Raw genomic sequence first — 27,849 nt, 5'->3', positions numbered from 1 at the left:
GGGCCGCTCCCGACGCGCCAGTCTCTGCGTAGACGTTGGGGGCGGGGCCGTGCTGTACGCGGTGACTGGTGGCGGCCCGGCGGCGGCTGCCGGCGTAATAGTGCGGTCGACGGCTTAGATAAGTTCCGTGGAGGCGGCGGTGGCGCCGACGAGGTGTTGGGCGACGGGAGCGGGCCCGGAACTTGGCGCTCAGCATGCCGACGGTGGAGGAGCTGTACCGCAACTACGGCATCCTCGCCGATGCCACGGAGCAAGTGGGCCAGGTAGGTCCCCGCGGCCTTCAGGGCCGGCCGCTCGGGTCCGGGCTCCCGCCGCGCTGGGCCGCGTCGCCGGGCGCGCACTCGGGACGGGAACGCGGCCTCGGCCTGCTCGGGAGCGCGCGGTCAGCCGCGCCGCCTTTCCCGGGCTGTTGATGAAATGGAAAGTTTTCCGCGAGAGATCGAAATGGTCGGTTCTGCGGGCAGAAGTTGGGAAAGATCTAGAAAGAGTCGGATGCAGGGTCTGTGCAGAGCGTGGGCGAGGCCCAGTTGCCCGGACTTGGGTAGGAACTCTCGGCGGTGGCGGCGGCGGCGGTCGTTCCGAGCGCCTTTTTGCGACTGTCGCGCACCCAGTTGTGGCGGGCGTTGGGGGCGCAGTAGCGGCTTCGCGCTCTCCCTGGCGATTAGCGATGCGCGAGGAAAGGACACGCGTTTTGTATTACTTCCAGTGGAAGAGTTTTGTGAAGAAAGTCACAGGGAGCGGCAGTGCGGAGGGGAAAGAAAGATCCAGCCCCAAATAGAACGTTCTGGGAAGTGCTCTCCGCTCCCTTGGCCTCGGGCTTAGTCTTCTTAAAGCTGTTGAGTTCTTCTTCCAAGCCTTGACACCTTGTGCCTAACCTGAATTGGAAGGTCATGTGCGTGTCCTCTGGGGAAAGAACTCAGTCTGGCCTGGAGGTTTCAGAAATCCATGTTTTCAGTGCTTAGATGCTTTGGTGATGTCTCCGTGTATACTTCCCACAGCGCAGAGAGAGACATCCTTGAGCTGAGTGATGGAGGAGTCCCTTCCGGTTCCTTACGACGTGTGCAATCCAAGTAGACCCTCCCTGAGTTTAAGGGGAAGTGGAGAAGGGCGTTATAGTTTAACCTATAGTATTGTGAATGTACCGGCTTCAAGTGTCAGACGGGTTTCTTCCCTACATCCATGTCTGTGGGGACTTTATTTTCAGAAGTGTGTGGGTTCGCCTTCACAGATGTGTAAATGCTGGTAGGCCAGTTGTAAAGCAGGATTATTATTATTATTATTATTATTATTATTATTATTATTTGTCTTGCCTATGACAAGAAGGAAACTATATGGTCAGTCAGAGGAATTCATTGTTCCTAGGACAAGTGATATGCCTTGGGCAGCATACTTTTGTTGATGTTTGTGGCAGTTAGGGAGGAGTGTAGCTGATTGTTCTACCAAAACTTAATTTTGCCGCACATCAGCAAGAGAGGCTCGGGCCGGAACTAGAATAGGAATTCTCTGCTAATATGTGTGGATGGTGCTCTCCTAAAGAGAGAAATTGGGAAAACCCTGAGACTGTATTTCCTGCCGTCGTGTCCCCTACCCTGTATTTTGCTGAAGTAGGAAAAGTGTTTTTTGACAGCCATCTACATAGAGTACATTAGGGCAGGTGGAGGCAAAGCTCCTTTTGTATGGGGGGGGGGGCAGGTATCCCTTTCTGGAATGCTGGCAACCACAGATATTTAAGTTGTTCTCCCCGCCTCAGGTTTTGGAATCTTGTAGACTGTACAGGTTGACCATCCCCAGTCTAAACTCCAGATTGCTCCTGAATGTGCAAGTGTCAGACCTGGATGTGAGAAGGGACAGTTGCACAGATCCTATGTTACTTAAAAAAAAAAAAATTTAGTTTCATTTTTATTGAGTGTGTGTGTGTGTGTCTGCCTGCCTGTGTGTGCACATTCATGTGGAGGCCAAGGTTGACATGGGGTGGCTTCTTCATTTACTATTTACCTTATTCTGAGACAGATTCTCTGAGTGAATCTAGAGTTCATCCATTCTTCCAGACTGACTGTCAGACAAGCCCCGGAAATCCTCCTGTGCCCACCTCCCAAGTGCTGGGATTATTGATACACACTGTGAGCCAAACTCTTATGTGTGTTCTGGGGATTGAACTCAAGTCTTGATGATGACAAAGCAAGCATTTTGCCTGCTGAGTTACCTCCCCCCACACACACACCCATGTTATCTTTATGATTAAAAAAATAGCTAGGTTGACTTGATCACTTTCTTCAGGAGGTCAGAAATGTCTTTCACAAGGCAAAACCACTGTTCGGGACGAGCGTTAAGAGACAGAAGCTGAAAGGGAAGGGACCTGTTTCTTAGCTCCAGTGAGTGCTGGCAGGCTGATGGGTGAGCATCTGCCAGGTACTAAGCCCTGGGCATTGGGACCAGGCGTGATGGTAGGTCGTCAGCATCTTCATGACACTGATGACGAGACACAGACGGCAGCATAACCAGCACAGTGAGTCCTGCCCTTGTCTTTTAGAGAAAATGCCTGGAAAGTGCTTACAAAAAAAAAAAAAAAGAAGAAGAAGAAGAAGCCATAGCGCGCCTTAGGGTGCTGCTGCAGCTGTAACTGTCAAAGGCAAGAGATAGCTTAGTAGAGAAGACACCATCAACTGTTGTAGAAAAATACCTTGTTTGTTTGGCAAAATTTTCATGTTATATTCCCTAGCTGATTGCTGTGTGGACCCTTCTGAAACTGGCAGTTTAGATCAGTTGTCTTTAATTTGATATTTCAGCTCTTAAATTGCAAAGTACTCTTCCCCATTCTGGGTCAGCACTTTGAAAGCAGCATTCCCAAATACAAGGAACCCCAGTCTTCTGAAGACTAGGAGAGATGTGTCCACGTGTGTCCTCCGTGGAGAGGCCGGAGATGCCCGTGTCAGTCCACAGGAGCTGTCGACCTTGTTTTATGAAACAGTCTCTCTGGGACCTGAAGCTCCAGGCTCCTCCTGCCTCCACTTTCATTGGGATTATAAGCAGTACCGTCATGCCTAGCTGTTCCCTCCCCTAAGTCTTATTAGTAATTGCCCTGAAGCTATTCAGATCCTTTTCTCTCTCCTATTTTTTTTAATGATCTTTAAAATCTTTATTGCTTTGTACATGTGAGTTTTGCCAAAAGAGGGTATCAGATTTCCTGGAACTGGAGCTATAGACAGTGGTGAGCCTCATGGATGCTAGGAGTCCAACTCCCTTGTAAAGAGCAGCCAGCGTTCAGACACCTAGCCATCTCTCCAGTCCTTTTGGAACTTCCTTGACATTCTTTGTGTAATTTTTTGGGTTTGTTTTTTTTGTTTTTTTTTTGTTTTTGTTTTTTTTTTTTTGAGACAGGGTTTCTCTGTGTAGCCCTGGCTGTCCTGGAACTCACTTTGTAGACCAGGCAGGACTCAGAAACCCACCTGCCTCTGCCTCTCGAGTGCTGGGATTAAAGGCGTGTGCCACCACACCCGGCTTCTTTGTGTACTTATTAATAGTATGTTGTGTTTGTATTTTATTTCATGTATGGATTTTCTTATTCCTTTTCTAATTATAATTGTGGGAATAAGTGTTAAATCCTTACTGTACCTTGTCTTCTAAAAAATATTTCTTAAAGTAGAAATTCGAAGAAGTATCTGCAAAAACATTTACAAGGTCCATCTCTGACAAATGGAAAGAGCTTTTTAATAGACAGAGCCTGCATTTCTAATAAGCAGATTGCAGGTGATACATTCTAAATGACGTGTTAATGCCTCAGAGTCTTCTGTCCCTGTCTCTTCCGTGTTTGACTACTCCTGCCTCCCCCACTATGACTCTGCTCCTTCAGCTCCCCTCATCACTGCACTCTGCCACAGCCTCCAAATAGCCGTGAGAGTGATGTGCAGCCCACCCTTATTTCATATTTTAACTTAGTTCTAAAATGTGAAGCTTGGTCTGGTGGAACACCCCTGTATTCTGAAGGAGGTGGTCTAGGCCAGCCTAGACTGTAGAGCAAGTTCCAGCCAGCCTGAACTACACAGTGACATTTTGTCTGTTAGGAGCTTTTCACGTCACCTGCCATGAAGCTTCATGACCTGAGTACCATCCTTACCTTCATGGTGGAAAGAGAACCGACTACCTCAGGTTTCCTTTTGACCTTCATAAACTACCTGAGCATGTGTGTCAGACTGCTGTTAGGGACAGGCAGTGAGTGGGCTGCTCTGAGATGCTGCATGATCCCAAAGCTCAGATTGGTCCTCCTGCTCCCTGATGCTGAGTGTATTGTCTCCTGCATGGAGGATGATTTGCTTTGCTGACTGGAGTTTCTTTTAGTAGCTTCATTTTGTATGATTAAACTACAGCCAAGGACCAAGTTCAAGTTCCTGAAAAATAAATGAAAATACTAGTACCTAATAGTATCAAGTGAAAACTCCCATTACATCAAGGACAAAGCCGTAGTTGTAGTATAGGTTAGCTGAAACATTTTCTTTCTTTCAGGGTTCTGTTGCATTTGAGGTTTTTTGTACTGCTAGGTGTGGAACCCAGTGCCAGGCAAGGGTGGCACCTCTGAGGGGCACCCAGCACCTTCATCTTTTTTCTTATTCAAAAATCTGTTAAAATCCTGCCTTTCATCTAATCTCTGACCACATAATGCATGCTGCCTGGCCATCTGCAGTGTATTTTCTTAGTACATAGTAATTATACGCAATGTGACATTTTCATGTATGTGTATGTATGTAGTCTGTTTTGATCATACCTTGTTCTCTTTCTACTGACCCCTTCTTTTACCCAGCTAGTCCTTCTACTTTCATGTTTTGTTGTTTGTGACCCAGTGAATTTTATCTGATTACACAAGAGTATAGATGAGGCTTTTACAGGAACATAAGCACTTTACCAGAGCCTTCACCATCAAAGAAAACTTCTTTCCCTTCCTCTAGCAAACAGTAAATACTTACAGATCCTCAGGGAGGGGTGAGGCCTCATGATTCCCTTCCCATTCTATGATAGGCTGTTGAAGGCCCAGTCTTGTGCACATGACAGTTGCTGTAAATTGCAGAATGTTTCAACACTTCACTCCATCCTCTAGAACTTATGTTCTTTCTACCTTCTCTACTGTGATGTTCATGAGCCAGGAGGGAGGGGGATAACATGCCTGCCATTTATTGCTGAATATTCAATAGTCACTTAGTCACAGTATTTGACCACTTAAGAGTCTCTGCTGTTGCTGTTCTCCACTGTAAACAGAAGCTTCTCTGAGCAGTGCTGACATCGACACTAACCTACACAGATACGTATAATTACTTAGGCAGAAATTTGATGGACATGTGTCCATTTAGCTAAAGAATAGCTATAGTTTACCCTACTTGACCCTATGACCTTCCCAGCCATAGGCTTCTGACCAGGTTCACAGTACCAGCTGTGAATTCCCTCCTATGGAGCCAGCCTCAATTCCAGTCACAAAGCAGTTGGTTACTTATATTAACACACTCACCACTGTTTTTCCAGTGGGGATATCTTGCCTTCTGTGTCAAGAGATCACAACTAAGTGTGACTGTTGATGACGAGTCTCCCTCTACATCTTGCAGACTCTTCAGCACTCTGAGGGCTGGCCAGCAGGAAGAAAGCTTCCATCTTATTTCAGCCTGATTTCTTTATGGCCTTCGACCAAAACAGGCTTATCAGCAGTAAAGTCTTACCACCTAGTTCTGGTGGGCTGCCAATCACAATGGCAATTATCTGTTGTGTTTGGGGAACCTTAGAGGCCTCCCTGACCAACAGTGCATAGGGAAGGAGCCCACCTCTGGCATTTGGGTTTCTATTTAGTTACCTCCATCTTTTGAGGATGCCAGAAGACATCTCTGTTCAAACTCTGTTATTCTTAAATTAGCTTACCAATTACTTACTCTCTTATGCTTTTTCATACATCCTTGGTTTTGGTTGGACTCCCACTCTCCCCTCTTCCCTATCTCTGTGCCCCACTCCCACATCACATGTTCTATGCGTTCATATACAGTTTCTTAGAATACATTGATGAAAATGGCTCAAATTGTAACTTACATTTTTCTTGAAGTAATACTTTTAAGGAATTTAGAGTTGTGTTTTATTAATTATCGAAAACATACCAAGACTTGATTTTAGAAATGCATCCAAGTATTGATGAAGTTCAGGGGCTAACTTGTTGGTCTTGCCAAGCAAGGACCCTGGTTCAATTACCAGCACCCATATAATGGCTCACAACTGTCCTATTACTCTAGTTTAGAGGATCTGCTCTTCTGGCCTCTTTGGACACATACACACAAAGTATTTACAGTTAATGCTTCTGATATTTTCTGAGACGGTATCACATCATGTAATTGGCTGGCCTGAAACTTTCTATGTAAAAACCGTGAACTCATGGGGAACTAACAGCCATGCTGGAAGAGGAATGGACAGAGCTATGCACTATTTGTAATAGTTAATGCTGGGGATAGTCCGACCTACCACTAAGTCACTGATTGCTGAAGATACTACTTCTGTTTTATTTTCTACATTAATGACAAGTGGAAGGCTGAAGAGAGGTCTGCATTGGTAAAGTGCCACCCACATAAGACCCTGAGTTCAGATGCCTAAAATGCACATAAAAGATCAGCATGGTGGCTTACCCTAAGCCTGAGTAAGCATTTGGGGAGGTGGAGGCAGGTGGTCCTTGGAGCTCACTGGCTAGCCAGTCTGTGAGCCCTGGGATCAGCAAGAAGTAATGTAGAGAGGGCTGGAAAGGTGGGAGGCTCAGCAGTTAGGAGCACATACTGCTCTTGCAGAGGGCCCAGGTTTGGTTCTAGCACCCACGTCAGCCAGGCAGCTCACAGCCACCTGTAAGTTCAGCTCCAGGGGATCCCATGCCATCTTCTGATCTCTGTAGTCACCACACACACATAGAACACACACATACAAAGATGTACGCACATATACCTAAGTAAAAATCCATAGTTAAGAAATGAGGTGGAGAGCAGTAGAGGAAGACAGCCAATATCATCACACAGTCACACGCACTTGCACACACATGTGCACTGTCATCACTGGTATACTTTAGGAACACCAAAAAGAGAACTCTTGCCAGTGTGTTAGAAGACAGTCATTCAAAGAGCTGGCATGATGTCATTGGATTTTTGCATTGCGTAAGTGGTAATTAGGTGACACGTGTTGGCATATGTTGCTTAGTTCTTTAATGGAACATTGACTTCTGGACTAGAGTTCATTCTTACTGGAGTTGTATTTATATGTCCATACAGAAGTCTTATTCTGTATTTCTGGCATTAGTTGCCAACATGGTCAGTGTCGTGTAGTGAAAGGACCAGTTTGGAGGTAGCTTATGGGAATGGGCTGGAGAAGTGGCTCAGGGATTAAGAGCACTGGCTGCTCTTCCAGAGGTCCTGAGTTCAATTCCCAGCAACCACATGGTGGCTCACAGCCATCTGTAATGGAATCTGATACCCTCTTCTGGTGGGTCTGAAGACAGCTATAGGAGGTAGCTTACGAGAAGACTGGGAACTTGTGTGAGAGCACTTATTTATTTGATGGTCCGGCAGTGGTGGTGCCACCCAGCACTTGGGAGGCTGAGGCAGGCAGATTTCTGAGTTTGAGGCCAGCCTGGTCCAAAAAAAAAATGTTTATTTGGTGGAAACAAGTGAGCTTTAGTGTATTCTCATGTGTAGTGTTAGAATTGGTCTTAATCCACTATTGGCTGGCTATACAAATTGCTACTGCTGTCACATTCTAAAATATAAGATGAAATTAAACTTCCCTAGAATTATTTAATTTCAGAACTGTGTTCCTTTCACCTTCATCACAATACTAATTAGAAGCAGGTTCCTGTGGGTGGGAGACAGGGTGAGCAAGGTCTTGCTTGTGCAACTCAGGCTGTCTGCATACAGCTACCTCCTGCCTCAGCCTCTGGAAAGCAAGCACTACAGGTGTGTAGCACAAGTACATTTTCTTTTTTGTAAGTAAATATAACTTCGAGGATTCTACAGTGTCTCTCCACTTTTTTTTTTTTTTTTTTTTTTTTTTGCAGGACACACTTTCAAGGCTTGGACTTAAAATTAGGGTCGTATTTTTCCTTTCTGGTTGATAGTGGGACTGGGCAATAGGGAATAGAGAAATAAAGTAGAAAGATTGTGTCTAATTTAAGTAGTAAAACTAGTGTTTGCAAACTTCTGAAGCACTTGTGCACGTGTGGTATGTCTCCCTTAGCGTCTGGTCCTTCAATATTGTTCCGTTTCCTCCTCTTTCTAGCATAAAGATGCCTACCAAGTGATACTGGATGGTGTGAAAGGCGGCACCAAGGAAAAGCGATTAGCAGCTCAGTTTATACCAAAATTCTTTAAGCATTTTCCAGAGCTGGCTGATTCTGCCATCAATGCACAGTTAGACCTCTGTGAGGATGAAGATGTATCAGTAAGTTTATGATTGACATTTGAGTAAGCTTTCTATTATCTATATAAAAGTAACATGATCAAAATAGCAATCGTTAGTCTATAGTATGCTGTCATAGTATGGTCACAGACCCAGAGTGAATGCCACAACTGAGAAAATACTAAGAACTTTATTACCTTGTATTTATGAAAATTATATAGAATAACAAAATTTTTATTTTTATTTTTCATTATCCACTGTTGAAAATGGAATGTAGACCACATCTTAGATTGTTCATAGTTCATATGAAATTAGATTTGTAATACATTTTTTATACCTACAAATTGACTATATATGTCATAAAAATAGTTGGTCACTGTAATACCTATAACTGATTTACCAGATTAAGAATAAAACCTTTTCCTATAGACAAGGATTAACATTTGGCATTTCTAGGTACTTGTGCAGGCTTCTGAGATTTTTTTCAGCTATTAGCTCTTAACTTTCCATATGAAATGAATGAATCACTAGCACCTCATGCAGTGGTGTTAGATGGAAACTGCATCATTTTTGATATGAGAGCTAGTAAATTGGAGTCTTGTTCATTCAAATTTAGGTAGGCAGCATGGAAGATTCTAAAATAATAACTGGTCATGGCTCTGTTAAGGAATGCCCTTCTAAAGGAACAGTGTATTAACATGCCTGAAAGTGGTAATCCAGCAGTTGAGTAGACGTTACACACAAGCATGTTTGTAGTTGCTCATCTCTCTGTTCCAGTCCTTTTCTTACTGTCCCTTTCAGCTTCGTTTGTCTTATTTACTCTGTGACAGCTGAGTGGTAACTTGAGCAGTGGGACATGTCTGTGCTCCAGCTATTCAGGAGGCTGAGACAAGGGGTCATTTATGCCAAGAAGTGTGTGACTAGTCTCAACACAGCAGTGCCCTGTCTCAGAAACAAACAGGGAGCAAACTGTTTTTAAAACTGTTATAGATCTCAGCTTTGTGGCAGGAGAGATAGCTCAGCAGTTAAGAGCACTATAGCTCCTCTAGAGAAGCTGCTGTCCCAGCTCCCACAGGCACTCACCTTGGCCTTTAACTGTAGTTCCTGTGGATCCAGTGCCCTCTTCTGTCCTTCTGTCCTCTCTGGGCACCAGCATATAGTGCAGACACACACACATACACACAGAGAGATAAAGAAAAGAAAAAAAAAAAATCTTTAAATAATAAACTCATCTTTGTGGCTGGTGAGGTAGCTCAGCGGGTAATGATACTTTGCACCTAACAACCTGATTCCAGTCCACAGAACCCACGTAAGGTAGATGAGCCAGCCTCACAGAGTTGTGTACCGACCTCATGTGCACATATGCTGTGTATAACCCTCTTTTCTATCATTCACACACATGAACAATAATTAAAAATCTTAAGGAAAATCATATAATTTTAATTCACATATAATTCATGTGTTTCTTAAGATGGTTTCTTCCTGGTGTTAGTTGTCCTAAAAGCTTAGTTTGTCGTTGTTTTCTTTTCTTTCTTTTTTTTGTTTTTTTTTTTTTTTTTTGTTTTGAACATATTTTTATTTCCAAGTAGCTTCTTTTTTTAACTTATTTTATTAGATATTTTCTTCATTTACATTTCAAATGCTATCCCAAATGTCCCCTATACCCTCCCCCCACCCTGCTCCCCTGCCCACCTACTCCCACTTCTTGGCCCTGGTGTTCCCCTGTATGGGGCATGTAAAGTTTGCAATGTCATTGTTTTCTTATGATGCCATTTTAGTTATTTTTTTTGTCTGTTTGAAATCATGCCCAGATACGACGCCAAGCAATTAAAGAGCTGCCTCAGTTTGCCACAGGAGAAAACCTTCCAAGAGTAGCAGATATACTGACCCAGCTTCTGCAGACAGGTGAGAGGGTCTTTAGTTGCCTTTTACTGTAAATATTCTCTCTGGAATATTGGCTCTACTTAACTTTGTTTTGCTTGGGTGGTGGGCATGGAGGTCCTGCCTCTGTCAGATGATGTTGAACTTCTTTCCTTCAGTATTGTAAAACTCACCGACTTCTGGGTCTGTGATGCTTGTTTTGTTTTTAGTCCTGTTTATAATGGCATAACAGTAAGCTTCTCTTCAGACTTGAAGCAGTCGTCATTTCACCTGTTTCCTATGGTGAAACACTTGTGCAGTCTTAGCATTCAAGGTTCATGGTCATGGCCAGGAATGTTCTCTGTCCTTGTAAAGGAGCAGTGTATCCCCCGAGAGTGATGCTTAGGTATAAGTGGTTTGGTAAAACTGTGAATCTTAACTTTGAATATGAAAGCAAGTGGGGTATTTTACATTTATTCCTTACTCATTGCACTGTTGTTTCTCTCCCCCAGATGATTCTGCAGAATTTAATTTGGTGAACAATGCTCTGTTAAGTATATTTAAGATGGATGCAAAAGGTAAAGGCAGTTTTTCTAAATCATGCTGCTCAGAGCCTTAGGAAACCAGGGAACTTGGGCTTTACTAAGAGATCTCTTTCATAAGTGATGACCTATTCTGAAAAAGGGCCTCCCAACTTAGATAGATGTTTATGGCTTTCCAATAGAAACAATTGTTTAAAAATAAACAAACGTAACAGTTCAAATTTCCTCTAGAAGTGTATTGAAAAGTTTCTTTTGCAACTTTAAAGAAATTCTTCCAAAATCCCTGAGTTTGTTACTGAGGGTGAAAAAGGTCCGTCATGCTAAAGCTGATGCCCCCGGAGCAAAGCATGTGGCCTGTCTGGGAACGTTTCAAACTAACTTTAGCCAGCACTGGTGATATTCAGTGTTTATTTGTTTAAACAATGATGAAGTTCATGTGAACACTTCACACTATACAGTTGCTCTTCTGCCTCACAGGAACATTAGGTGGCTTGTTTAGCCAGATTCTTCAAGGAGAAGACATTGTTAGAGAACGAGCAATTAAATTTCTGTCCACAAAACTCAAGACGCTCCCAGATGAAGTGTTAACCAAGGAAGTAGAGGAGCTCATACTCACTGAATCCAAAAAGGTTTGTTGTAGTTGCCTTGAGGTTCATTGGTTATCCGTGCTGGGTGTGGTTTAGGCAGAAGTGACAGAGCCCTCTGCAGAAGGACTTACCATAAATACCTTGTATTTACCACTCTTCCACTCATGGCCCATGCTGATGTGAAGGGTTTAATCATACTGAAACCCTTTGGGTTGCTTTCCTAACTGCTCCTTACTCTGCTTTCTCAGCTTGCGATGCTTAAAATATTCTGAAGATTTTAAAATGGAATAGCAGAATGAAAAAAATGGAAATAATAAGCTTTTGTCATTGCCTGTAAAACCTTCCCAAGAATATGAGAACATATGTATTAGCTGCTTTGCTTACCTCATTTCTGTAACAAAATATCAGACAAAAACATGTTTTGGGCCAGTTTCGGGCAGTTTGACATCTGTCAGTTATAGGAGCTTGATGCAGCTGGTGACGTTGTATCCACGGTCAAGAATCAAGGAGATAAATACTTATACTTAGCTAGTGGTCTCTTTATCCTCCCCACACCCCAGCCTATGGATGGTGCCTCCCACAGCAGTTGACCTCTGCATGAGCCTTCTCGGGCATGCCCAGGGTCTTGTCTCTTAGGTTGTTGACATCACACCACGCTCATCTGTCTGCTCTCAGCAGCTAGCATAGGTACAAAGGCTAGAATTGCCAAGGGACAGCAAAATTGACTTTTCACTCACTTTCAGATTGCCTAATTTGGGGAATAATTTTCTTTTAATGAAAGTTTAGCCTCTTCTCTCATGGCATCCCTGACTGGAAAGACTGCTGCTGAGAAGGTGGGAATGTTCTTACCTGCCATGTCCTATATAGTCATCTGAGTAGAAAGGGTCCTAATTGCAAACTTTAGTGAGTGTAAGTGTGGTCCCACAGATACAGGAAACTGATAATACAAATGTCACTTGAGTGGTAGCCTGTGGACAATTTTCATATGACATGAGCAAGGCTACTTAGTTGTAGGAGGCTATGGACTTAACAGTTTGCTACAGAATTTCTCAATCATTTCTACACTCCCCGCCCCCTCCAAGAGCCATTTTAATGTATCTTTCTCAATCTGTCTGTGAAACTTTAATCTGTAGATAATTGTAAATCTGTTGCTATGTATGTTGACAATGCCTTGTATGTCAAAAACAATTTTTTTACATCAAGATTTTCTTAAAAATAACTCTGGTCCTCTTAGAGAATACAGCTTTCCCTTTGTCTGAACTTAAAACTGGCCTTTTGACAAACAGAAACATGTATGTAACAGAAGTAATGCTATTCTGGATAATGACCTCTGCCTCTCATTCAAATGCTGTTCTTCTGAATTGTGTTTTTCTAGGTTCTAGAAGATGTGACTGGTGAAGCATTTGTTTTGTTCATGAAGATACTGTCTGGGTTGAAAAGCTTACAGACAGTGAGTGGAAGACAGCAGCTGGTAGAGCTGGTGGCGGAACAGGCTGACTTGGAGCAGACCTTTAGCCCCTCAGACCCCGACTGTGTGGACAGGCTACTGCAGTGCACACGGCAGGCTGTGCCTCTATTCTCTGTAAGCTCTTTGTTCCATGTTGATGATACTTGGGTCACTCTTGAATCTGCCTGTATTCACTTGAACACTCCTCAGACCTTCCCATAAAAGCATTCTTAGCATAGTGGGGCAAACAGAAAGCAGAGCAGCACTGTAAGAATCCAAAGCAGCAAGGGCTTGCTTAGAAGCTTTGTAAAAATTATAAGAACTTGCATTCTGTCTCCGTGTTTACCCTATATGAGTTTTCTGAGATAGATATGCCCTAGTTTGGAAAACATGAAGGATGTGTACTTTTGGGGAAATATGCAGTGTGTAAATACTGCACTAACATGTCACTAAATTTAACCTGAGAGTCAAAAAGGACATTCAAGATCTATCGATGTCCAGATGTTCCAAATAACCTTGCAAGGAAGGCCACATAATGTTGAGATACTAAGTTCACGCTTTTCGATGGCAATCTGCTATTAATCTTTGAAAAAAGACTTGTTACTTTTATTTCTTGCGTTCTTTTTTACAGAAAAATGTGCATTCTACAAGATTTGTGACATATTTCTGTGAGCAAGTTCTCCCTAATCTCAGCACCCTAACTACCCCAGTAGAAGGCCTTGATATACAATTGGAGGTAAGAGAACATTCCTGCTTTAAAAAGCACCACAAAGCTATTCCCATTTTTTTAGGAGAAATGTGAGTCACTGGCTTAGATCTGGTTTCCAGAAGTGTAACTGAAAGGTCTAGAAGTGGCTAGCCAGTAATCTCCTAAGGCCAGAATAAATTGCATAGAAATGATTTATGGGTTCCATTACAGCTGCTGTGATAGGGTAGCACTTCCTGTAAATGTCATTGTATGAAGTTTATACCTTTAAAGCCTAAATACTTTAAGGAACTTAATTCATGACAAGTTTTCATACAGATTTAAACTAGATTAGGCCAGTAGGATGGTTCAAGCAGGTAAAGGTGTTGCCCACTAAGCCTAATGACCTAAGTTTTGTCCCCAGAAACTACATTGTAGAAGAAGAGAATAGACTCCTGCACGTTGTTGTATGAACTCCACATGTACAGGCACATGTCAGTACACACAAACTACAAGTACGCCTTTAATCCCAGCACTTGGGAGGCAGAGGCAGGTGGATTTCTGAATTCGAGACCAGCCTGGTCTACAGAGTGAGTTCCAGGACAGCCAGGGCTACACAAAGAAACCCTATCTCGAAAAACCAAAAAAAAAAAAAAAAAAAAAAAATCTAGCTTAACATCACATATCTTACCCCTGTCCTCCAGTGGAGTGAACGCCCTCCTGCATTGGCTGTCAGCTGTAGCAGACGCAGGTGTCATGGGATCTGTTGTGGTGTTTGCACTATCTCTCCTCCACCAGTGTTTGACTTTATTCAAATCCTGAATCACACTGTGTGGCACAACACCAGGCTCTGCAAACAGCCTTGATGGTAGGGAATTGACTGAAAACCTGGAAATGCATATGCCATTTCCTTCAGCTACCTCTAGATCAGGGAATTTGAGTATATACTGCACAGTAGTGTGTATCAGATGTCCTGTGCTAAGCTGAGCACAGTCTGAGATTGGAAGAAGCAGGATGAACATACCAGATATTGGCAGTTACTAATATTTCCATATAGTTACTAGAGTCTAACTTCAATAGCAAGAACCTATGGTAAATTTGAGTGGTTGCTGTTGCAGATTCTGAATGATGATTGGAGGATTAATGTATTTAGCATTTTTTTCATTGTACCTAACATCATCAGTATGAACCTATAGTAGAAAGAATCATGGCTATTTTTTTTTCCTCGCTTCTTGCAGATGTTTTGGTAATTTAGATACCTAGATTTGCTAAGATGCACATTATGACTACTAAGGGCTTTCACTTTCTTTAATATTTAATTGTAAGATTTCATCTCTAGGGATTTATTTTATCCAGTTCTAACATGATTCTGAGAAACTTAATTGAAAACAACCAGTCTTTTAAAGGTTTATAGAATTCTTCTCATTCATAGCTCCTGCTCATTTAAAAATAGTTCTAAGAGTAAATTTGTTTGTTTCAGGTATTAAAGTTGTTGGCAGAGATGAGTTCATTTTGTGGTGACATGGAAAAACTAGAAACAAATTTAAGAAAACTGTTTGATAAGTTATTGGTAAGAACTTTCTTCTTTCTTTGTGATATGGTCAGTTTTTTAGCCTTAAAGACTAATGTATTATCAACTTTTAGAATGTGAAAACTAGCTTGAATTTTGCCTTGAATATTAATTCTAGTTGAATACTCTGGCCTTGTGTTTCATCTTTTGTAAGGAAGTCTCTTTGGATTTCTAAGCTGCTGATTCTTTGCATAAAGATCACCCACGATTTAGAGGCTAGATCATCCCCTTCCTTCAAAATCAAAATGATATTCTGTCTGAAAAAGAATCACTAACTCTTCTGATTATGCTAAATAGTCTAAAGACTGTAGTTGGCATTGCAAAGGTCATTTGTTCCAGGCCACCGACTAGGTGGCTGCCAAAGGCCAGGTAGCTGCAGCGACCAGGAAGTAGTCTGCCGCTTAGTGTGTAATTGTGGGGAAAATAGGCCATCTGATAAAAGTCATTATCTGCATCACCGAGTGACTCTACTCTCCTGTTTGATGTGAGCAGTTACATAAATGGCCAGAGATAAGCCTCAGGCCCTTGGCACATAAGGAGTCATTTAGCATCTGCTGCTTCGAAATTTGCAGTATCTATTGGGTGTTGTAAGGCTGACATTGAATGCCTTTGTCACACTTTCAGTGTAAAGAGTACAAACTTAAAAACAGTATGGACTTTAGAAAAAAATATTTTAATTCATTAAGAATGCAGTCTTGGTGTACATTAAACGTTGGTGCCTACTGCCTAATGCTAGCTCTTTCCACTTTCGATATTAGTGGTAGCAGCTGTAACATAGGTTCTTGACGCTGATGTGTCAGATCCTTGGTCTAATAGGTCCTAGCTCAATTTCTAGTCTGTTTCTAGTGTTCTGTGTCTTAAAATCATGCTTTACGATTACACAGGTATCTCTCTCTTTATAGCAAGTCTTTAGAACAGACTGCAAACATCTGCTCTCTCCTCCCTTAGGAGTATATGCCTCTCCCTCCAGAAGAAGCAGAAAATGGGGAGAATGCTGGTAATGAGGAGCCCAAGCTACAGTTCAGTTATGTGGAGTGCTTACTGTACAGTTTTCATCAGTTGGGGCGAAAACTTCCAGACTTCTTAACAGCCAAACTGAATGCAGAAAAGCTCAAGGATTTCAAAATTAGGTAATATATGTCAGAAGTGGCTTAGGCCTTAACAAAGATGGAAGAAGCTCTCTTGGGTTTTTATTTGTTTTATAAGATCTGATTCTTCCCACACTTCCTTATTTAGGATGAGAGTTCAAAAGCCATGTTTGTGAACATTTCACAGATGTGGGAGTACAGGTCCCTGCTGGGAAATGAACTTTAAAACAAATGAACTCTTGATCCTCTCTTGACCTATGTCTTGGGCATGGTCCCTATCTGATTAACTCCTCAAATTTTTTTCTTATCTGTTAAATTTGACAGTAGGGATATGAATATGCTTGTACAATGCCCAGCACCTAGTAGGTACTGAGTACCTATATCCACAATTGTTGATAATATTCAACAGGGTTAGTGGAGGAGCAGTGCTAGACAAGTTAGTGGTTCGTTTTTTATAAAGATACTTTGCATAAATCAATCCATGAACAAAATTTCGGTGCTTGACCCATACTTGCCACCTGCTACTACCCTCTACTTTCCCACTGGGAGTTGTTTACTGTAGGATCAGTCAGGCTGCATGGCGGCTTTACAGTCTGTAGTATCAGCCAGTTAGGAAGCTGAGATAGAAAAGGCCATTGGCCATCTGGACAGCATAACAAGTCTATCTCGGCAGCAAATGCTTGCTGAAATACTAGATCAGAAACTAGTAACATAAGAAAGTATTCTTTTGTTGTTCACGTAGCCATTTTCTGCACTGTGCATTGGTTTGCCACAGAAAATTAAGAAAAAATTGATGTGATGAGTTACTGATTAAATACTTTGTCATTTAGGTTGCAGTACTTTGCACGGGGCCTTCAGGTTTATATCAGACAACTTCGCTTGGCTCTCCAGGGTAAAACAGGCGAGGCCTTAAAAACAGAGGAGGTAAGAATGCTGACTGATGACACAGAAGTTGTCAGTTCCAGTAACTGACTCTGGTTCTTGCTGGGATTTGGTTCCCCTTGATCTTTCATAATAAAACCACTCTTAGTGGAATCTTTTCACTTTTCATTACAAATTCCTGTAGTATATGCTGGTTTCCTTTAAAATACTTCTTATATAAGTCCATGTTGTATTTTTTAGGTAAATTGCAGTTCAGCTTTCAAAGAAGCATGGTTGATTTGCATGGGGTAGAGAAATAGGGGGGAAAAAACATTATAGATTTAAACCTCTTCTTAGGAATTTCTACCTAGAGATGTGAATTTGGTTCCATACAGAATGGTGTTTGTGCACAGAAATTACTGAATTTTAATTTTGTGTTCCCTTTACAGAACAAGATAAAAGTTGTTGCATTGAAAATAACAAACAATATCAATGTTTTAATCAAGGTGAGTCCTTTTTTTTTCTATTCTTCCAGCTAGCTAGAGTCAGAGCAAGAGGTTTTCCATGTCTGCAAAAGGGAGATGTCATTTCCTCCCGAAGATTTGCTCTTTTGAAGTTTTATAGTTCTGTATAGTACTAAGTGACACTTCTGCAGCTAACCTCAGTTAAAGAGGATGAAAAGGCTGAGAGAGCTTTATAAAGCAGTGAGCAGATAGAATTAGACTTACAGTAGCTTAAAGTTCTGGTGGTTTGGGGTTTGTCTGTTTCTTGGGACACTCTTGACTTCTTTTTAATGGTGTATTTTTATTTTATATGCATTGGTGCTTTGCCTGCATATATTTGTGAGAGTGTGAAATTCCCTAGAACTGGAGTTGCAGATAGTGTGAGCTGCCATATAGGTGCTAGGAATTGAACTCTGGAAGAGCAGTCAGCACTTTTAACCAGTGAGCCATCTCTGCAGCTCCCAGTTCTGGTGGTCTTAATGTTATTGGGCCTTTTTGAATGGGCAGGTAATATGCAACATGTGAAATGTTTTTTTCTGTGACATTTTTTGTAAACTTATCTGTGTAATACACTCGAGTTCTGTGTACTGCAAGCTAATGACATCTTGCTTTTAAGTTACAATTGCCCTCCTGTTCTTTTTTCCCTAAATATCTACTAGTGTGTTTGTAACACATAGAGCATAAAACCTAGCAGTAAGGACAAGTATGCCTTCAGCTAATGTAGTAGAAATGCTATGGAGAAAGTACTTTTTTTATCCAAAAGAAGAAATCACTGCAGAGACAATGATAGTGTCATTAGACATGAACAATGAGTGTCATCTTGCCAAGAAGTAAAAAGGCATTCAAAGCAGAAGTCAGTGCATGCGTGGTTTGCTTTAAGTCCACCACTCAAGAGGGAGAGGCAGGAGAATCATCAAAAGTTCAAGACAGGCTAGTCGATAAGTGAAACGACCCTGACTCAACTATTCAATATGACTCCCAATGAAAGCTTGATGACATATACCGTGCAGAGTGGTACATGCCTGTCATACCAGTACTGGGGAGTCAGAGACATGAGGATCTTTTAAACTCACTGGCCAATCAGTCTAATAGAGTCTCTGAGCCCCAGGTTCCGTCAAAGATCCTATCTCAAAAACTAAGTGAAAGAGTACTCAGGAAGACACCTGGCACCAGCCTCTGGCACTTCCACACATTCACACATGTGCATGAGTACAGAGTATTAAATGTTGTCCTTCAATTGAAGCACCCTAGTGACTGCCTTTGTGCAAGAGGAAAGCTTTCTTGGTTGGTTTTGTTCATGGAAATTGGTAAATACTGATGTCACATCCTAAAGTTTGGGGCTATTTTAAAGGAAAAAAAAAGCTATGGTTTAAATCACATACAAAACAGTGTTAGTAGAAGAATTGGTGTCTTTTACAATAAAATGGTCTCCATTTTCTTAGGGAGTTTTTTGGGTCTCTGTTTAAGTGGAAGCACAAGAAATAAAAGCTTTTCCTCCTAACACATTTTCTTTGAACCAGTGCCTTGCACAAAACCAGTCTAAGATGTGTTCTCCTGCCTCTTTTCCTTGCCCACTACTTCCTTAATCAACATATCCACTAGAAGTCTTGGCTGATTTTGGTTTTTGGTTTTGGTTTTTTGTTTTTTTTTTCTCCAGGATCTCTTCCACATTCCTCCTTCTTATAAGAGCACAGTAACATTGTCCTGGAAACCTGTACAGAAAGTTGAGATTGGGTAAGAAATGAATTTTAAAGAGATGCAGTCAAATCCTGAGTTCAGTAGCTGATTTTAATTTTACAAGAGAGCACATTGTTAGTTAACTTATTCTCAAGAAACTGTTAAAATATGACAGTTAGAGGATTTACAGCACCAAGTCATTCCAGAGCCTTACAAAGCAGGGTGGTGGGTATAACCCTGGAGGGTTTGGGTATGTTTGTATTCCTGTCACATCACTAGACTTTGTTGGCAGCTTAGTACAGCAAGGAGGGCATATTTCTTTGAAACCACACATTTCAAGTACTGTTAAGCCTTGTATAGGCCTACAAATTTCTGTATAACTATAACCCAACAGTTACTGTGATAGCATGGAACTTTACCTACTTATTTTCTGATGTGACTATTCTCTTTTGTAGATCTTTTACAGTAAAGATCACAGGCTAATTTAGAATTGTTGTAACTTGGCATATTACAGTGCTTTGTAATTGTTGCTTTCCCCACTGTTACAGGCAAAAGAGAACCAGTGAAGATACAAGTTCAGGTTCACCACCTAAGAAATCTCCAGGAGGACCAAAAAGAGATGCCAGACAGATTTATAATCCTCCTAGTGGAAAGTACAGCAGCAATTTGGGCAACTTTAATTATGGTGAGCGTTTTCGTTTGGGTACAAGCAGTTCAAGAGATTGGGTAGAAAGTGGTGTGTGCTTTTAATTGTGAATTATATATATAGTATCATAGTTCTGTTAGGTGGCTTATCTGAGTTAGCCTGCAAAAGAGGGACATTGGGGGAATAATTATATCGCATTCCTCTATAACTTTTGTGCACTTACCAAGTGAAGTGTGTGATACCTAAGCACTTGAAAAAGAAACTATGCCAGCTATATTAAGAGAAACCCACAGAAACAGGAAGTTGTCGTGAACTATTGTGTACACTTCATGAAAAGAAAGGCATAGCTCTGGCAGGTGTGGTGGGGAGGATCTCGGAGTTGTGAGCCTATTGCTGAAAATACTCATGTTTTCTGTGGCTAGTTGAAAGAGAGGTCATAGAAATGGAATCAGATGGTTGAGCATTGTGTGCCTGGGAAGATACTGTAGTCTACCTTTGCCCAAATGCAGTTTTCTATCATTGCTTCTAGTCCTCCTTGTCTAGAACCTTCTTCCCACCTGTCCATTCTCTGTGAAGACTCTCAGGTCAGTAATGAAGTCTGTTTTTTACTAGCTTTTCCCCACATGAATCATTTTTAAAAGAATGGACACTGTGGGGCATAATGGCACATGCCTATAATCCCAGCACTCAAGAGGGTAAGGCCTCAGAGGATCATAAGCTCAAGGCAAGCCAAAGGGGTCAAAAGGGGCAGACAGTCCTCCTAACTAACCCCTTCTCTTGCTTAGGAAAAGCTTACTACTGGCAACCACAGCTCCAGAGCGGCAGAGGCAGGAGGAGTTCAAGGCCATCTTCATTCATGTAGCTACATTGAGTGAAGCTCAAAAATAAATGCTCAAAATAGATGACAGGCTATAATAATATTACTTTTGTAGTGTTTTACAACTCAGAGGTCAGCCTAGGCTACTTGAGACCTTGTCTCAATGATACCAGTGTTAGCAACAATCATAACAGCAACCAAACAAGAATGCTGTTTATCTTGATTGCTAACTGCAGTAAATTCTACAATTCTGTTTGCTAAGTACATTCTTAGCTACATTTTACTTTATACTCCAGATTTCTATTTCTAAGGTGAGATAATTGTAAACAGTAAGTAAAATCCTCTTGTGGTGGCTGAATTCCTCTGACTTTTGGCAGTGGTCAAATCCCTATTGACCAGACAGGTTGGAAAAAGCCAGTTTTGGACTGAGAAATGAACCCTCCCATATAAATGAACTCTTACAGACTTCTTTAAGGAGTGCACTGAATCTTGGTATTCATATAACTGCATATAAATGTGCGTGCAAATGCACGTTTGCTTATGTGAAAAATAGGGATAGCAGAGTTCTGATGAACTTCAGGTAAGAATGGTTTTGAGAGCATTTGGTAATGAAAAGCAGTCTTTGTTGTTTTATTACATCAAATACTATCTTCTGATACTTTTTGACTTAATGTGATATCTGTACCAATCTGAAAATCAGCAGTTAGATGCTATGAGGAAATAGTATGAACGAAAGTAACCATGATATTTTGCACAGCACATAAAGAAATGTGTTTCTCTGCACTTGAATAGTTACATGGTGAGTATGAGTTTCCATAAAGATTTTGTCTCATAGAACCCACAGCTTGATATAAGGTGGAGAACAAATGCAGAAAATGTAACACATAGTTTGTATGCCAGTAAACTAGGATGTGATTATATTTTAATTTTAAAAGCTGCAAAGAAAAAAAAAGAGTCACGGTGGGGGTGTTTTTATTAAAAATATGAAAGTGGGGAACAGGTATGGTGGTATACACCTTTAATCTCAGCACTTGGGAGGCAGGGACAGGCATGTCTACATAGCAAGTTCCATAACAGCCAGAACTACATAATAAAGAAACCCTGTCTCCAAAAACAAACAGTAAATAAATAAATAAAATCAATTTTTAAAATTGTTTTTTAAAAAAATAGGCATTTTACTTAACAAAAAAGTTAAAAGTCATGATTTAAGCTACATGGAAATCTTCATTATGTTAAAAGGCAAAATGATATGCAAAGTAGATGAACTTGTAGGACTTAAGGACACATTCTCCCAGTATTTCACATTGTCCTGTTGAGCATGGCCATGTTCTTGTGTTCTCACAATCACAATTTAAAGGGTTTTCTTGACTTCACGTTTCCCACTCAGTTTAAAACCATTTCTCTGTCCAGCTTTATGATATGACTGATCAGGGTCAAGTGATAGTTTTTCTTGTCCAGATGCAGTGTTTGGTTCCCACAGATGAGCGCACTTGCCTGGAGCATGTTCCATCACATTAGTTGTAGATAGATGGTCACTTCAGTTTTCTCCTTGCTCACAGGATTCCCCAATAGGCCAGGAGTTCTAGATGTTCTACAGCTTGTTCCTGCCATCCTTTTTCTTTTGTCTTTTCTAGGCTATAAGTATATTCCTGGGGCACATTTGAATTGTTAGTATCTTTTTAAAGATTTATTTATTATTATATGTAAGTACACTGTAGCTGTCTTCAGATGCACCAGAAGAGGGCATCAGATCTCATTACAGATGGTTGTGAGCCACCATGTGGTTGCTGGGATTTGAACTCAGGACCTTTGGAAGAGCAGTCAGTGCTCTTCCCCACTGAGCCATCTTGCCAGCCCTTGTTAGTACCTTTTTTTCCAGAGGTTAGGAATGGAGCTTACAGCATTTGCCTCCATATTCAAAGCCCTGGCACAAAAATATTTTTTTAAAATTTTAAGGTGAATTTGAAACCACTGGACATTAAAATGCTGATTGTCCTTTAGGATGAAGCTCACCAAAAAGAAACTTGAGTGGGATCCTGTAAGTTAGCCTTATCTGTATTAAGATCAAAAATAAATATTCAAAATAGATGACAGACTGTAATGATACTTTTGAACAACTGAAGACAGCTCTAGCCTTTGTATTAAAACTAAAATTTTGTTGTTTGGATTCCTTTGAGAAGCTAGACAACATTCTGTGCATCTTTCATACTCAGAAAAAAAATAATTGAAAAATGTAAAGGTTAGTTTTGAAAGTCTACTGACTGGTGAAAAACACTTTATTGGTGCATAGCAAATAATTCTGCACATTAGCACGCTAAGTGTGTTGATACTTAAGGAAAATTATTTTTGTGGACTGGTATGTAGTTCAGTATAAGGAAGTCCTTGTGTCTTACACCTAAGAAGAATGTGGGAGCAATGAGAACGAATAAATCATGCCATGCAGCAACCACTGTGGTATTATCAAAGCTGACCATTATGGGTAGTTTAAAATATGCATATATGACTAACTTAAAGACCTATAGCTTTTTGTTGTGGATTCTGTATTTAGCATCTTGAAGTAAGTCTATCTATCCTAACACTTGTCACCTTTGACTATGTTGTCTAGTGCACTAAACATGTTAACTTCATTAAAGTGATTTGCCTATCAATCCATGAATAAAACTGTCATTGTACAAGAATTGACTGAGTCAGGCTCCATTACAGAGAAGTGTTAGCTAAATTGGAGATGTCTAGTTAGTTTTCTGTCTCAGAATTGAAATCTTTTTCCTTTTTGAGAAAGGGAGGTTCATCAGAAAATCAGCTAATAAGCAATAAGGGCAGAAATTTTATGGTGGACACAGAATTAACCTAAAAGGCGTTTTTCAAGATATCAAGATTGTAGATAAGAAAGATGAGTACCAGCCTGTATTACTGTTGGCAAGATGGCTGCAGTGAGGAAGTCTGAAGTTCAACAAACAGATCCGATTTCATATACCATGATGAGCAGTCCAGCTTGGCTGATAACCGCAGTACTCTCCACTGGAACACCTTTTGAACTAATTCCTCTTGGTTTTGTTCTCTCTGTGCCTTGACTTTCAGCAAAAGATGTACTGTGCTCATTCAGAGTATCTCTGTGTGTGACACATAGCTTTGTGAGAGCTCTGGGGAACTCAGACAGCCCGTGAAGGAGTGAAAAGGCTTATCATTGAACCTGCACTTAACATGAGGGTCAATTCTGTAGATGGTGAGAAAGACACTGCCTGTGTATCACATGAAAAGGCAGACTCATTATCCAAAACAGTTGGAAGTTTAAGATACATCTCATATATAAAGACAAGCAGTTTTTGTTACATTAATTCTTTAGTAAATGCAGGCATTTTTATCCTGTTACTCTTTGATAATAAGCACCAAAATAGAAATTAACAAGTATGGTTATGCTAACGTTGTTGCTTTGAAACAGCTTTGCTAATGAGAATTGTTTAGTCAAACCTCGATGGAGTTTCTGGCACTCTGCTGTTTTCCTCCCTACCTTTGTAAATGCATGGACAGAGTGAATCTGAAGATAGTGGCAGGATGTCACTTTTGCTTTTATGAACCCTGCTGCTGGTTTCAGAACTAAAAGCTGTATTCTTCTGTTTACTGAACCATGATGTCCTGAGCAAGACCTAAACCACTGTTCGCTTTTTCGTAGAGCAGAGAGGAGCCTTCAGGGGAAGTAGAGGTGGTCGAGGTTGGGGAACACGAGGAAGTCGTAGCCGAGGAAGACTCTACTGATTGCGACGTCACATTCTTCAGCATTGTCATGAGATTAATATACTTAAATCTACTACTCATTGGATTGCCGGGGATGTCCCTTTAAAAGGACTGTTGCCTTCAGCTGAAAATGTAATGTTCTTTCTACCTTTGTATGTATGATCTACTTTTGTAAAAGACCATGGTTGTGTCCAAGGTAAAACCACAATATTTTTGGATGCTTTGTCTGCAGCCTTGACTTGTTTTCACAATATCCTCATTATCCAGACCATCTTGTGAATCTTGCTTTTACACATCTTGATAATTTGTTATTGAGAACTGAGAAAATTCAGTCTAGCTTGTGGTCTGGTAAAGATCATCACTTTTGAAATGTTACTTTTTCCTCCCCATTCTGTGAGGTTTTTGCCCAATATATGGAGAAGAGTAAAGATCAGTCTTAACCTTCTGCTTTCATTGTTTTCTAATGAAGCTGCTAGGCAGTGTTATAGCATTCTTGCCAAGAGTCATAGAAATGAAAACACCAGCTTCTCACAATGTACAAGTGATGCCAGCCTTTTAGAAAGAAGTTGCTTTGCATTGCTCCCTTCAGTCTTCTCCATATTTTGGGATACAGCTTTGAACACAGAGTCTTATTATTTGAATAGGAGTACATGTGCATAATATACGTACAGACATAAGCATATGTTGTGTGTGTATATATGCATGCTATGGAACTTGAGTGTACAACAAATCAATACTTTAAATTCTCAGAATGGGTCCTCTGACATAGTGATTATCCCTTTGAGGCTGAATCCATTACTGACTTGATATCTAGGTTTGTACTCCAGTAGGGAGGAATTTCAGTCAGTTGAACTTACATGATTATTATTGTTTAAAACTAAAAAACAAAGGCTGTTTTTACAGAAACAAATTTAAAGACCCTTGTTGGTGAAATACAGCCAGATCTGGTGTACATACAGGTTCCCACAGGATCTGATAGTGTAATTTAGGATTTGGAGACTTAATAACCAGGGCTACCCAGGAGAGTGACTTGGTGACATAGTACCATAAGTGTTGCTCACTCAGCTTGCTTTTGCCACTTTCAAAATTTAACTTCTCAGGTTATTAATCAGATTATTGTATAAGTTAGCCAATAGTCTTTAGATTAAGGCAACAGACGGGAGGTTTGTGGAGTGTCTCATGTTGGGCATTTTTAGTAGCCCAGACTCAGTTCTTCATTTGAATGTTTCATACATTTTTGTTCACAGTTAATCTTCCTTCTCCAAGTTTGCTATTCAAATCAGAAATTCAGATGACATTTCTAGTGGTTTGCTGTTTTGGTTTTTTTATGTTTTTTGTTTTGAGGTTTCATTTCCTACACAGGTGTCTTCATTACCATCACTTCTACACTGGGGAAAAAAAAAAACAGTCTCCTTTGTGAGAATCACTGCACGTATTTATGGTGAAAATATTTCTGAAAGTCTAGAATGATACAAGTGAGCACAAGAAGTTGGTCAGCTTGACTATGGAGTGCTGGCAATAAACTCTGAACATTCCACAAGACTGAGCTGGACCTATGCTCCCTTGGAATTTGAACAGACATAGGAACATGGGATTGCCAGTTGAATATTGTGACCATCTAGTTATGGACCTCAGATATAGATCAGCATGGCCTAAAGCCTTTTCAAGTACAAAAATGAATTGGACTATAGCAATATAAATTTGAACACAGTAACTTTTCCTCTCTTGTCAGAGGGTATTTGTAAACTTGGCAGAAGTAACTTGACCTCATGTCTATTGCAGAACTCACTGCATTCATCCCCTCCTCATCCTTTTGCTTCCTTCCCCTTGCGTAGTCAGTAGTCCATAACTTAGTGTTTTTTGCTTCAGAAATTTGAAAGAAAATCTTCATGCCATGAATCTTTTTTCTTCCGCAAGGACACCTGTTTCTCCCCTTGTTTAAATGTAAATGCTCCCTTATGCTTTTGGAATAAATTTCCTTTTGTAATTTTGTTTTGTGTCTTAATGTGTTTATAATTATAACTTAGGATTCTTGAATTTTAGATATTAGCATTTGTTGATTGCTTCTCATATGGCAAACTAAAGTATGCTCTGGTGTCAAGGTCAGTCTTAAAAGCCGCCTGGTTTGGATATATTTTTGTAAGTAAATACAGTCTTCTGGAAGAGATTCCATTCGGCCAAAACAGCATCAGGAGAGCTGAAGCATGGTGTCCCGTGCCTATAACTATCAGGGTACCGAGGGAGGAGGATCACAAGTGACCTAGGCTATATAGTGAGACTCTCGCAAAGGTTTGAGGATGGAAGAAAATAACAGATTCAGTGACATACATCTGCAATCCCAGTAAGCAGGAGGCTGAGGCAGGAGGTTCAAGTTTGAAGCAAGCATAAGCTAATAAAAAGGTCTATGAAAAATAAAAACTTGGGCCAGCAAGATGGCTCAGCAGATACAAGGAGCTTGCTGCCAAGCCTTACAATCCCTGCATCCACATGATGGAAAGAACCAACTCGTGATAGTTGTCCTATGACCTACAAGCACATTAAATGTAATAAACTTTTAATAAATACCTACATTAGATTACAAATTACAAAATCTGTCCCAGTTTTGAGACTGCAAAGTACAGTACTGCTCTTGCAGAGAACCTCAGTTTATTCCTCAGCACCCATATCAGGCAGTTATGCCTGTAACTCTAACTCCAATAGACCCAGCATATGCCTCCACAGCAGACAACTGCACTCATGTGCACAGACCCACATGCAGAGATGTGCTGATACTATTTAACAGACCTTTAAAAATTATTTCATATTGAAAGATCAAGTAGATACATTTCCTGGTATATACTGCACTAAAACCTCACAGTGAGTGAGGTACTGGCAGTTCTCCCATTATGACTTTATATTTCTCTAGGTTTCATGGAAGGAAAGAAGTGCAATTGTATGGAAAAAAAAAAAAGTGCTTAAACAGGATTTTTTTTTTTTTAAGTGACAGGACTGCCTAGCACATAATAACTCAGAAGCCATCATTGTTCAGTCATGGCTTTAAAGTGTTTGCACCTTACGATTTAGTACAGTAAAGAGAAGAAAATAGCACATTTCCGTTGGTATTTGTAATTGTTCTACTCCAAATGGGAAAGCTACTTCTTGGGAGGAATTGGGAAAACACAGCCAAAACCTAAATACAGATAGTCAAGAAGATTAAAAAAATGTAAGTATAAGAAATTCCTCCATGTTTAACAGCTAATAGATTAAATGAGCAAAGAGTTTAGGACAGATCCCTTAGATGGCCTTGGTCAGCCAGCTTTTCCCAATCCTTTTTAGTACTTCAGAACCTAAGTTGGAGACAGAAACCTGGGCATCCTTGAAAAATCTGTGTTGTGTACTCGTTTCTAGAAAAGTCTGTTCTACATTCTGTTACACCCAGAATACTTTGTGGTCTTTCAAAT

General features: G+C 40.7%; 1 protein-coding gene across 2 annotated transcripts; it reads left to right on the top strand.

Annotated features, from left to right (window-relative positions):
- Positions 1–26,401, top strand: Api5 (apoptosis inhibitor 5). 2 transcript variants are annotated; one of them, XM_021192561.1, is made up of 14 exons: positions 1–263; positions 8,275–8,436; positions 10,206–10,299; positions 10,767–10,832; positions 11,274–11,425; positions 12,759–12,965; positions 13,462–13,566; positions 14,996–15,085; positions 16,034–16,215; positions 17,004–17,097; positions 17,484–17,540; positions 19,195–19,271; positions 19,763–19,899; positions 24,353–26,401. In XM_021192561.1, exons 1-14 carry the CDS (start codon positions 195–197, stop codon positions 24,373–24,375), a joined length of 1,515 nt encoding a protein of 504 aa, XP_021048220.1. In that variant the 5' UTR covers positions 1–194; the 3' UTR covers positions 24,376–26,401. The 2 variants fall into 2 exon arrangements, with proteins under 2 accessions (XP_021048220.1, XP_021048219.1); XM_021192560.1 differs by having other exon boundaries at positions 24,348–26,401.
- The last annotated feature ends 1,448 nt before the right edge of the window (positions 26,402–27,849 follow it).

This window comes from Mus pahari, chromosome 3, assembly GCF_900095145.1.
Source record: "Mus pahari chromosome 3, PAHARI_EIJ_v1.1, whole genome shotgun sequence".
Classification (NCBI taxonomy): domain Eukaryota; kingdom Metazoa; phylum Chordata; class Mammalia; order Rodentia; family Muridae; genus Mus; species Mus pahari.
The sequence above is the reverse complement of the archived record's forward strand: the minus strand, read 5'-3'. Positions and strand labels throughout refer to the sequence as shown.

What these genes read in the sequence shown, in the direction of transcription:
- Api5 (XM_021192560.1), top strand. Translation starts at nt 195, where the DNA reads ATGCCGACGGTGGAGGAGCTGTACCGCAACTACGGCATCCTCGCCGAT. An exon ending in GACCCAGCTTCTGCAGACAG is followed by an intron (nt 10,300 to 10,766) that starts GTGAGAGGGTCT and finishes TCTCTCCCCCAG; the next exon opens with ATGATTCTGCAGAATTTAAT. An exon ending in CTCAAGGATTTCAAAATTAG is followed by an intron (nt 16,216 to 17,003) that starts GTAATATATGTC and finishes TTTGTCATTTAG; the next exon opens with GTTGCAGTACTTTGCACGGG.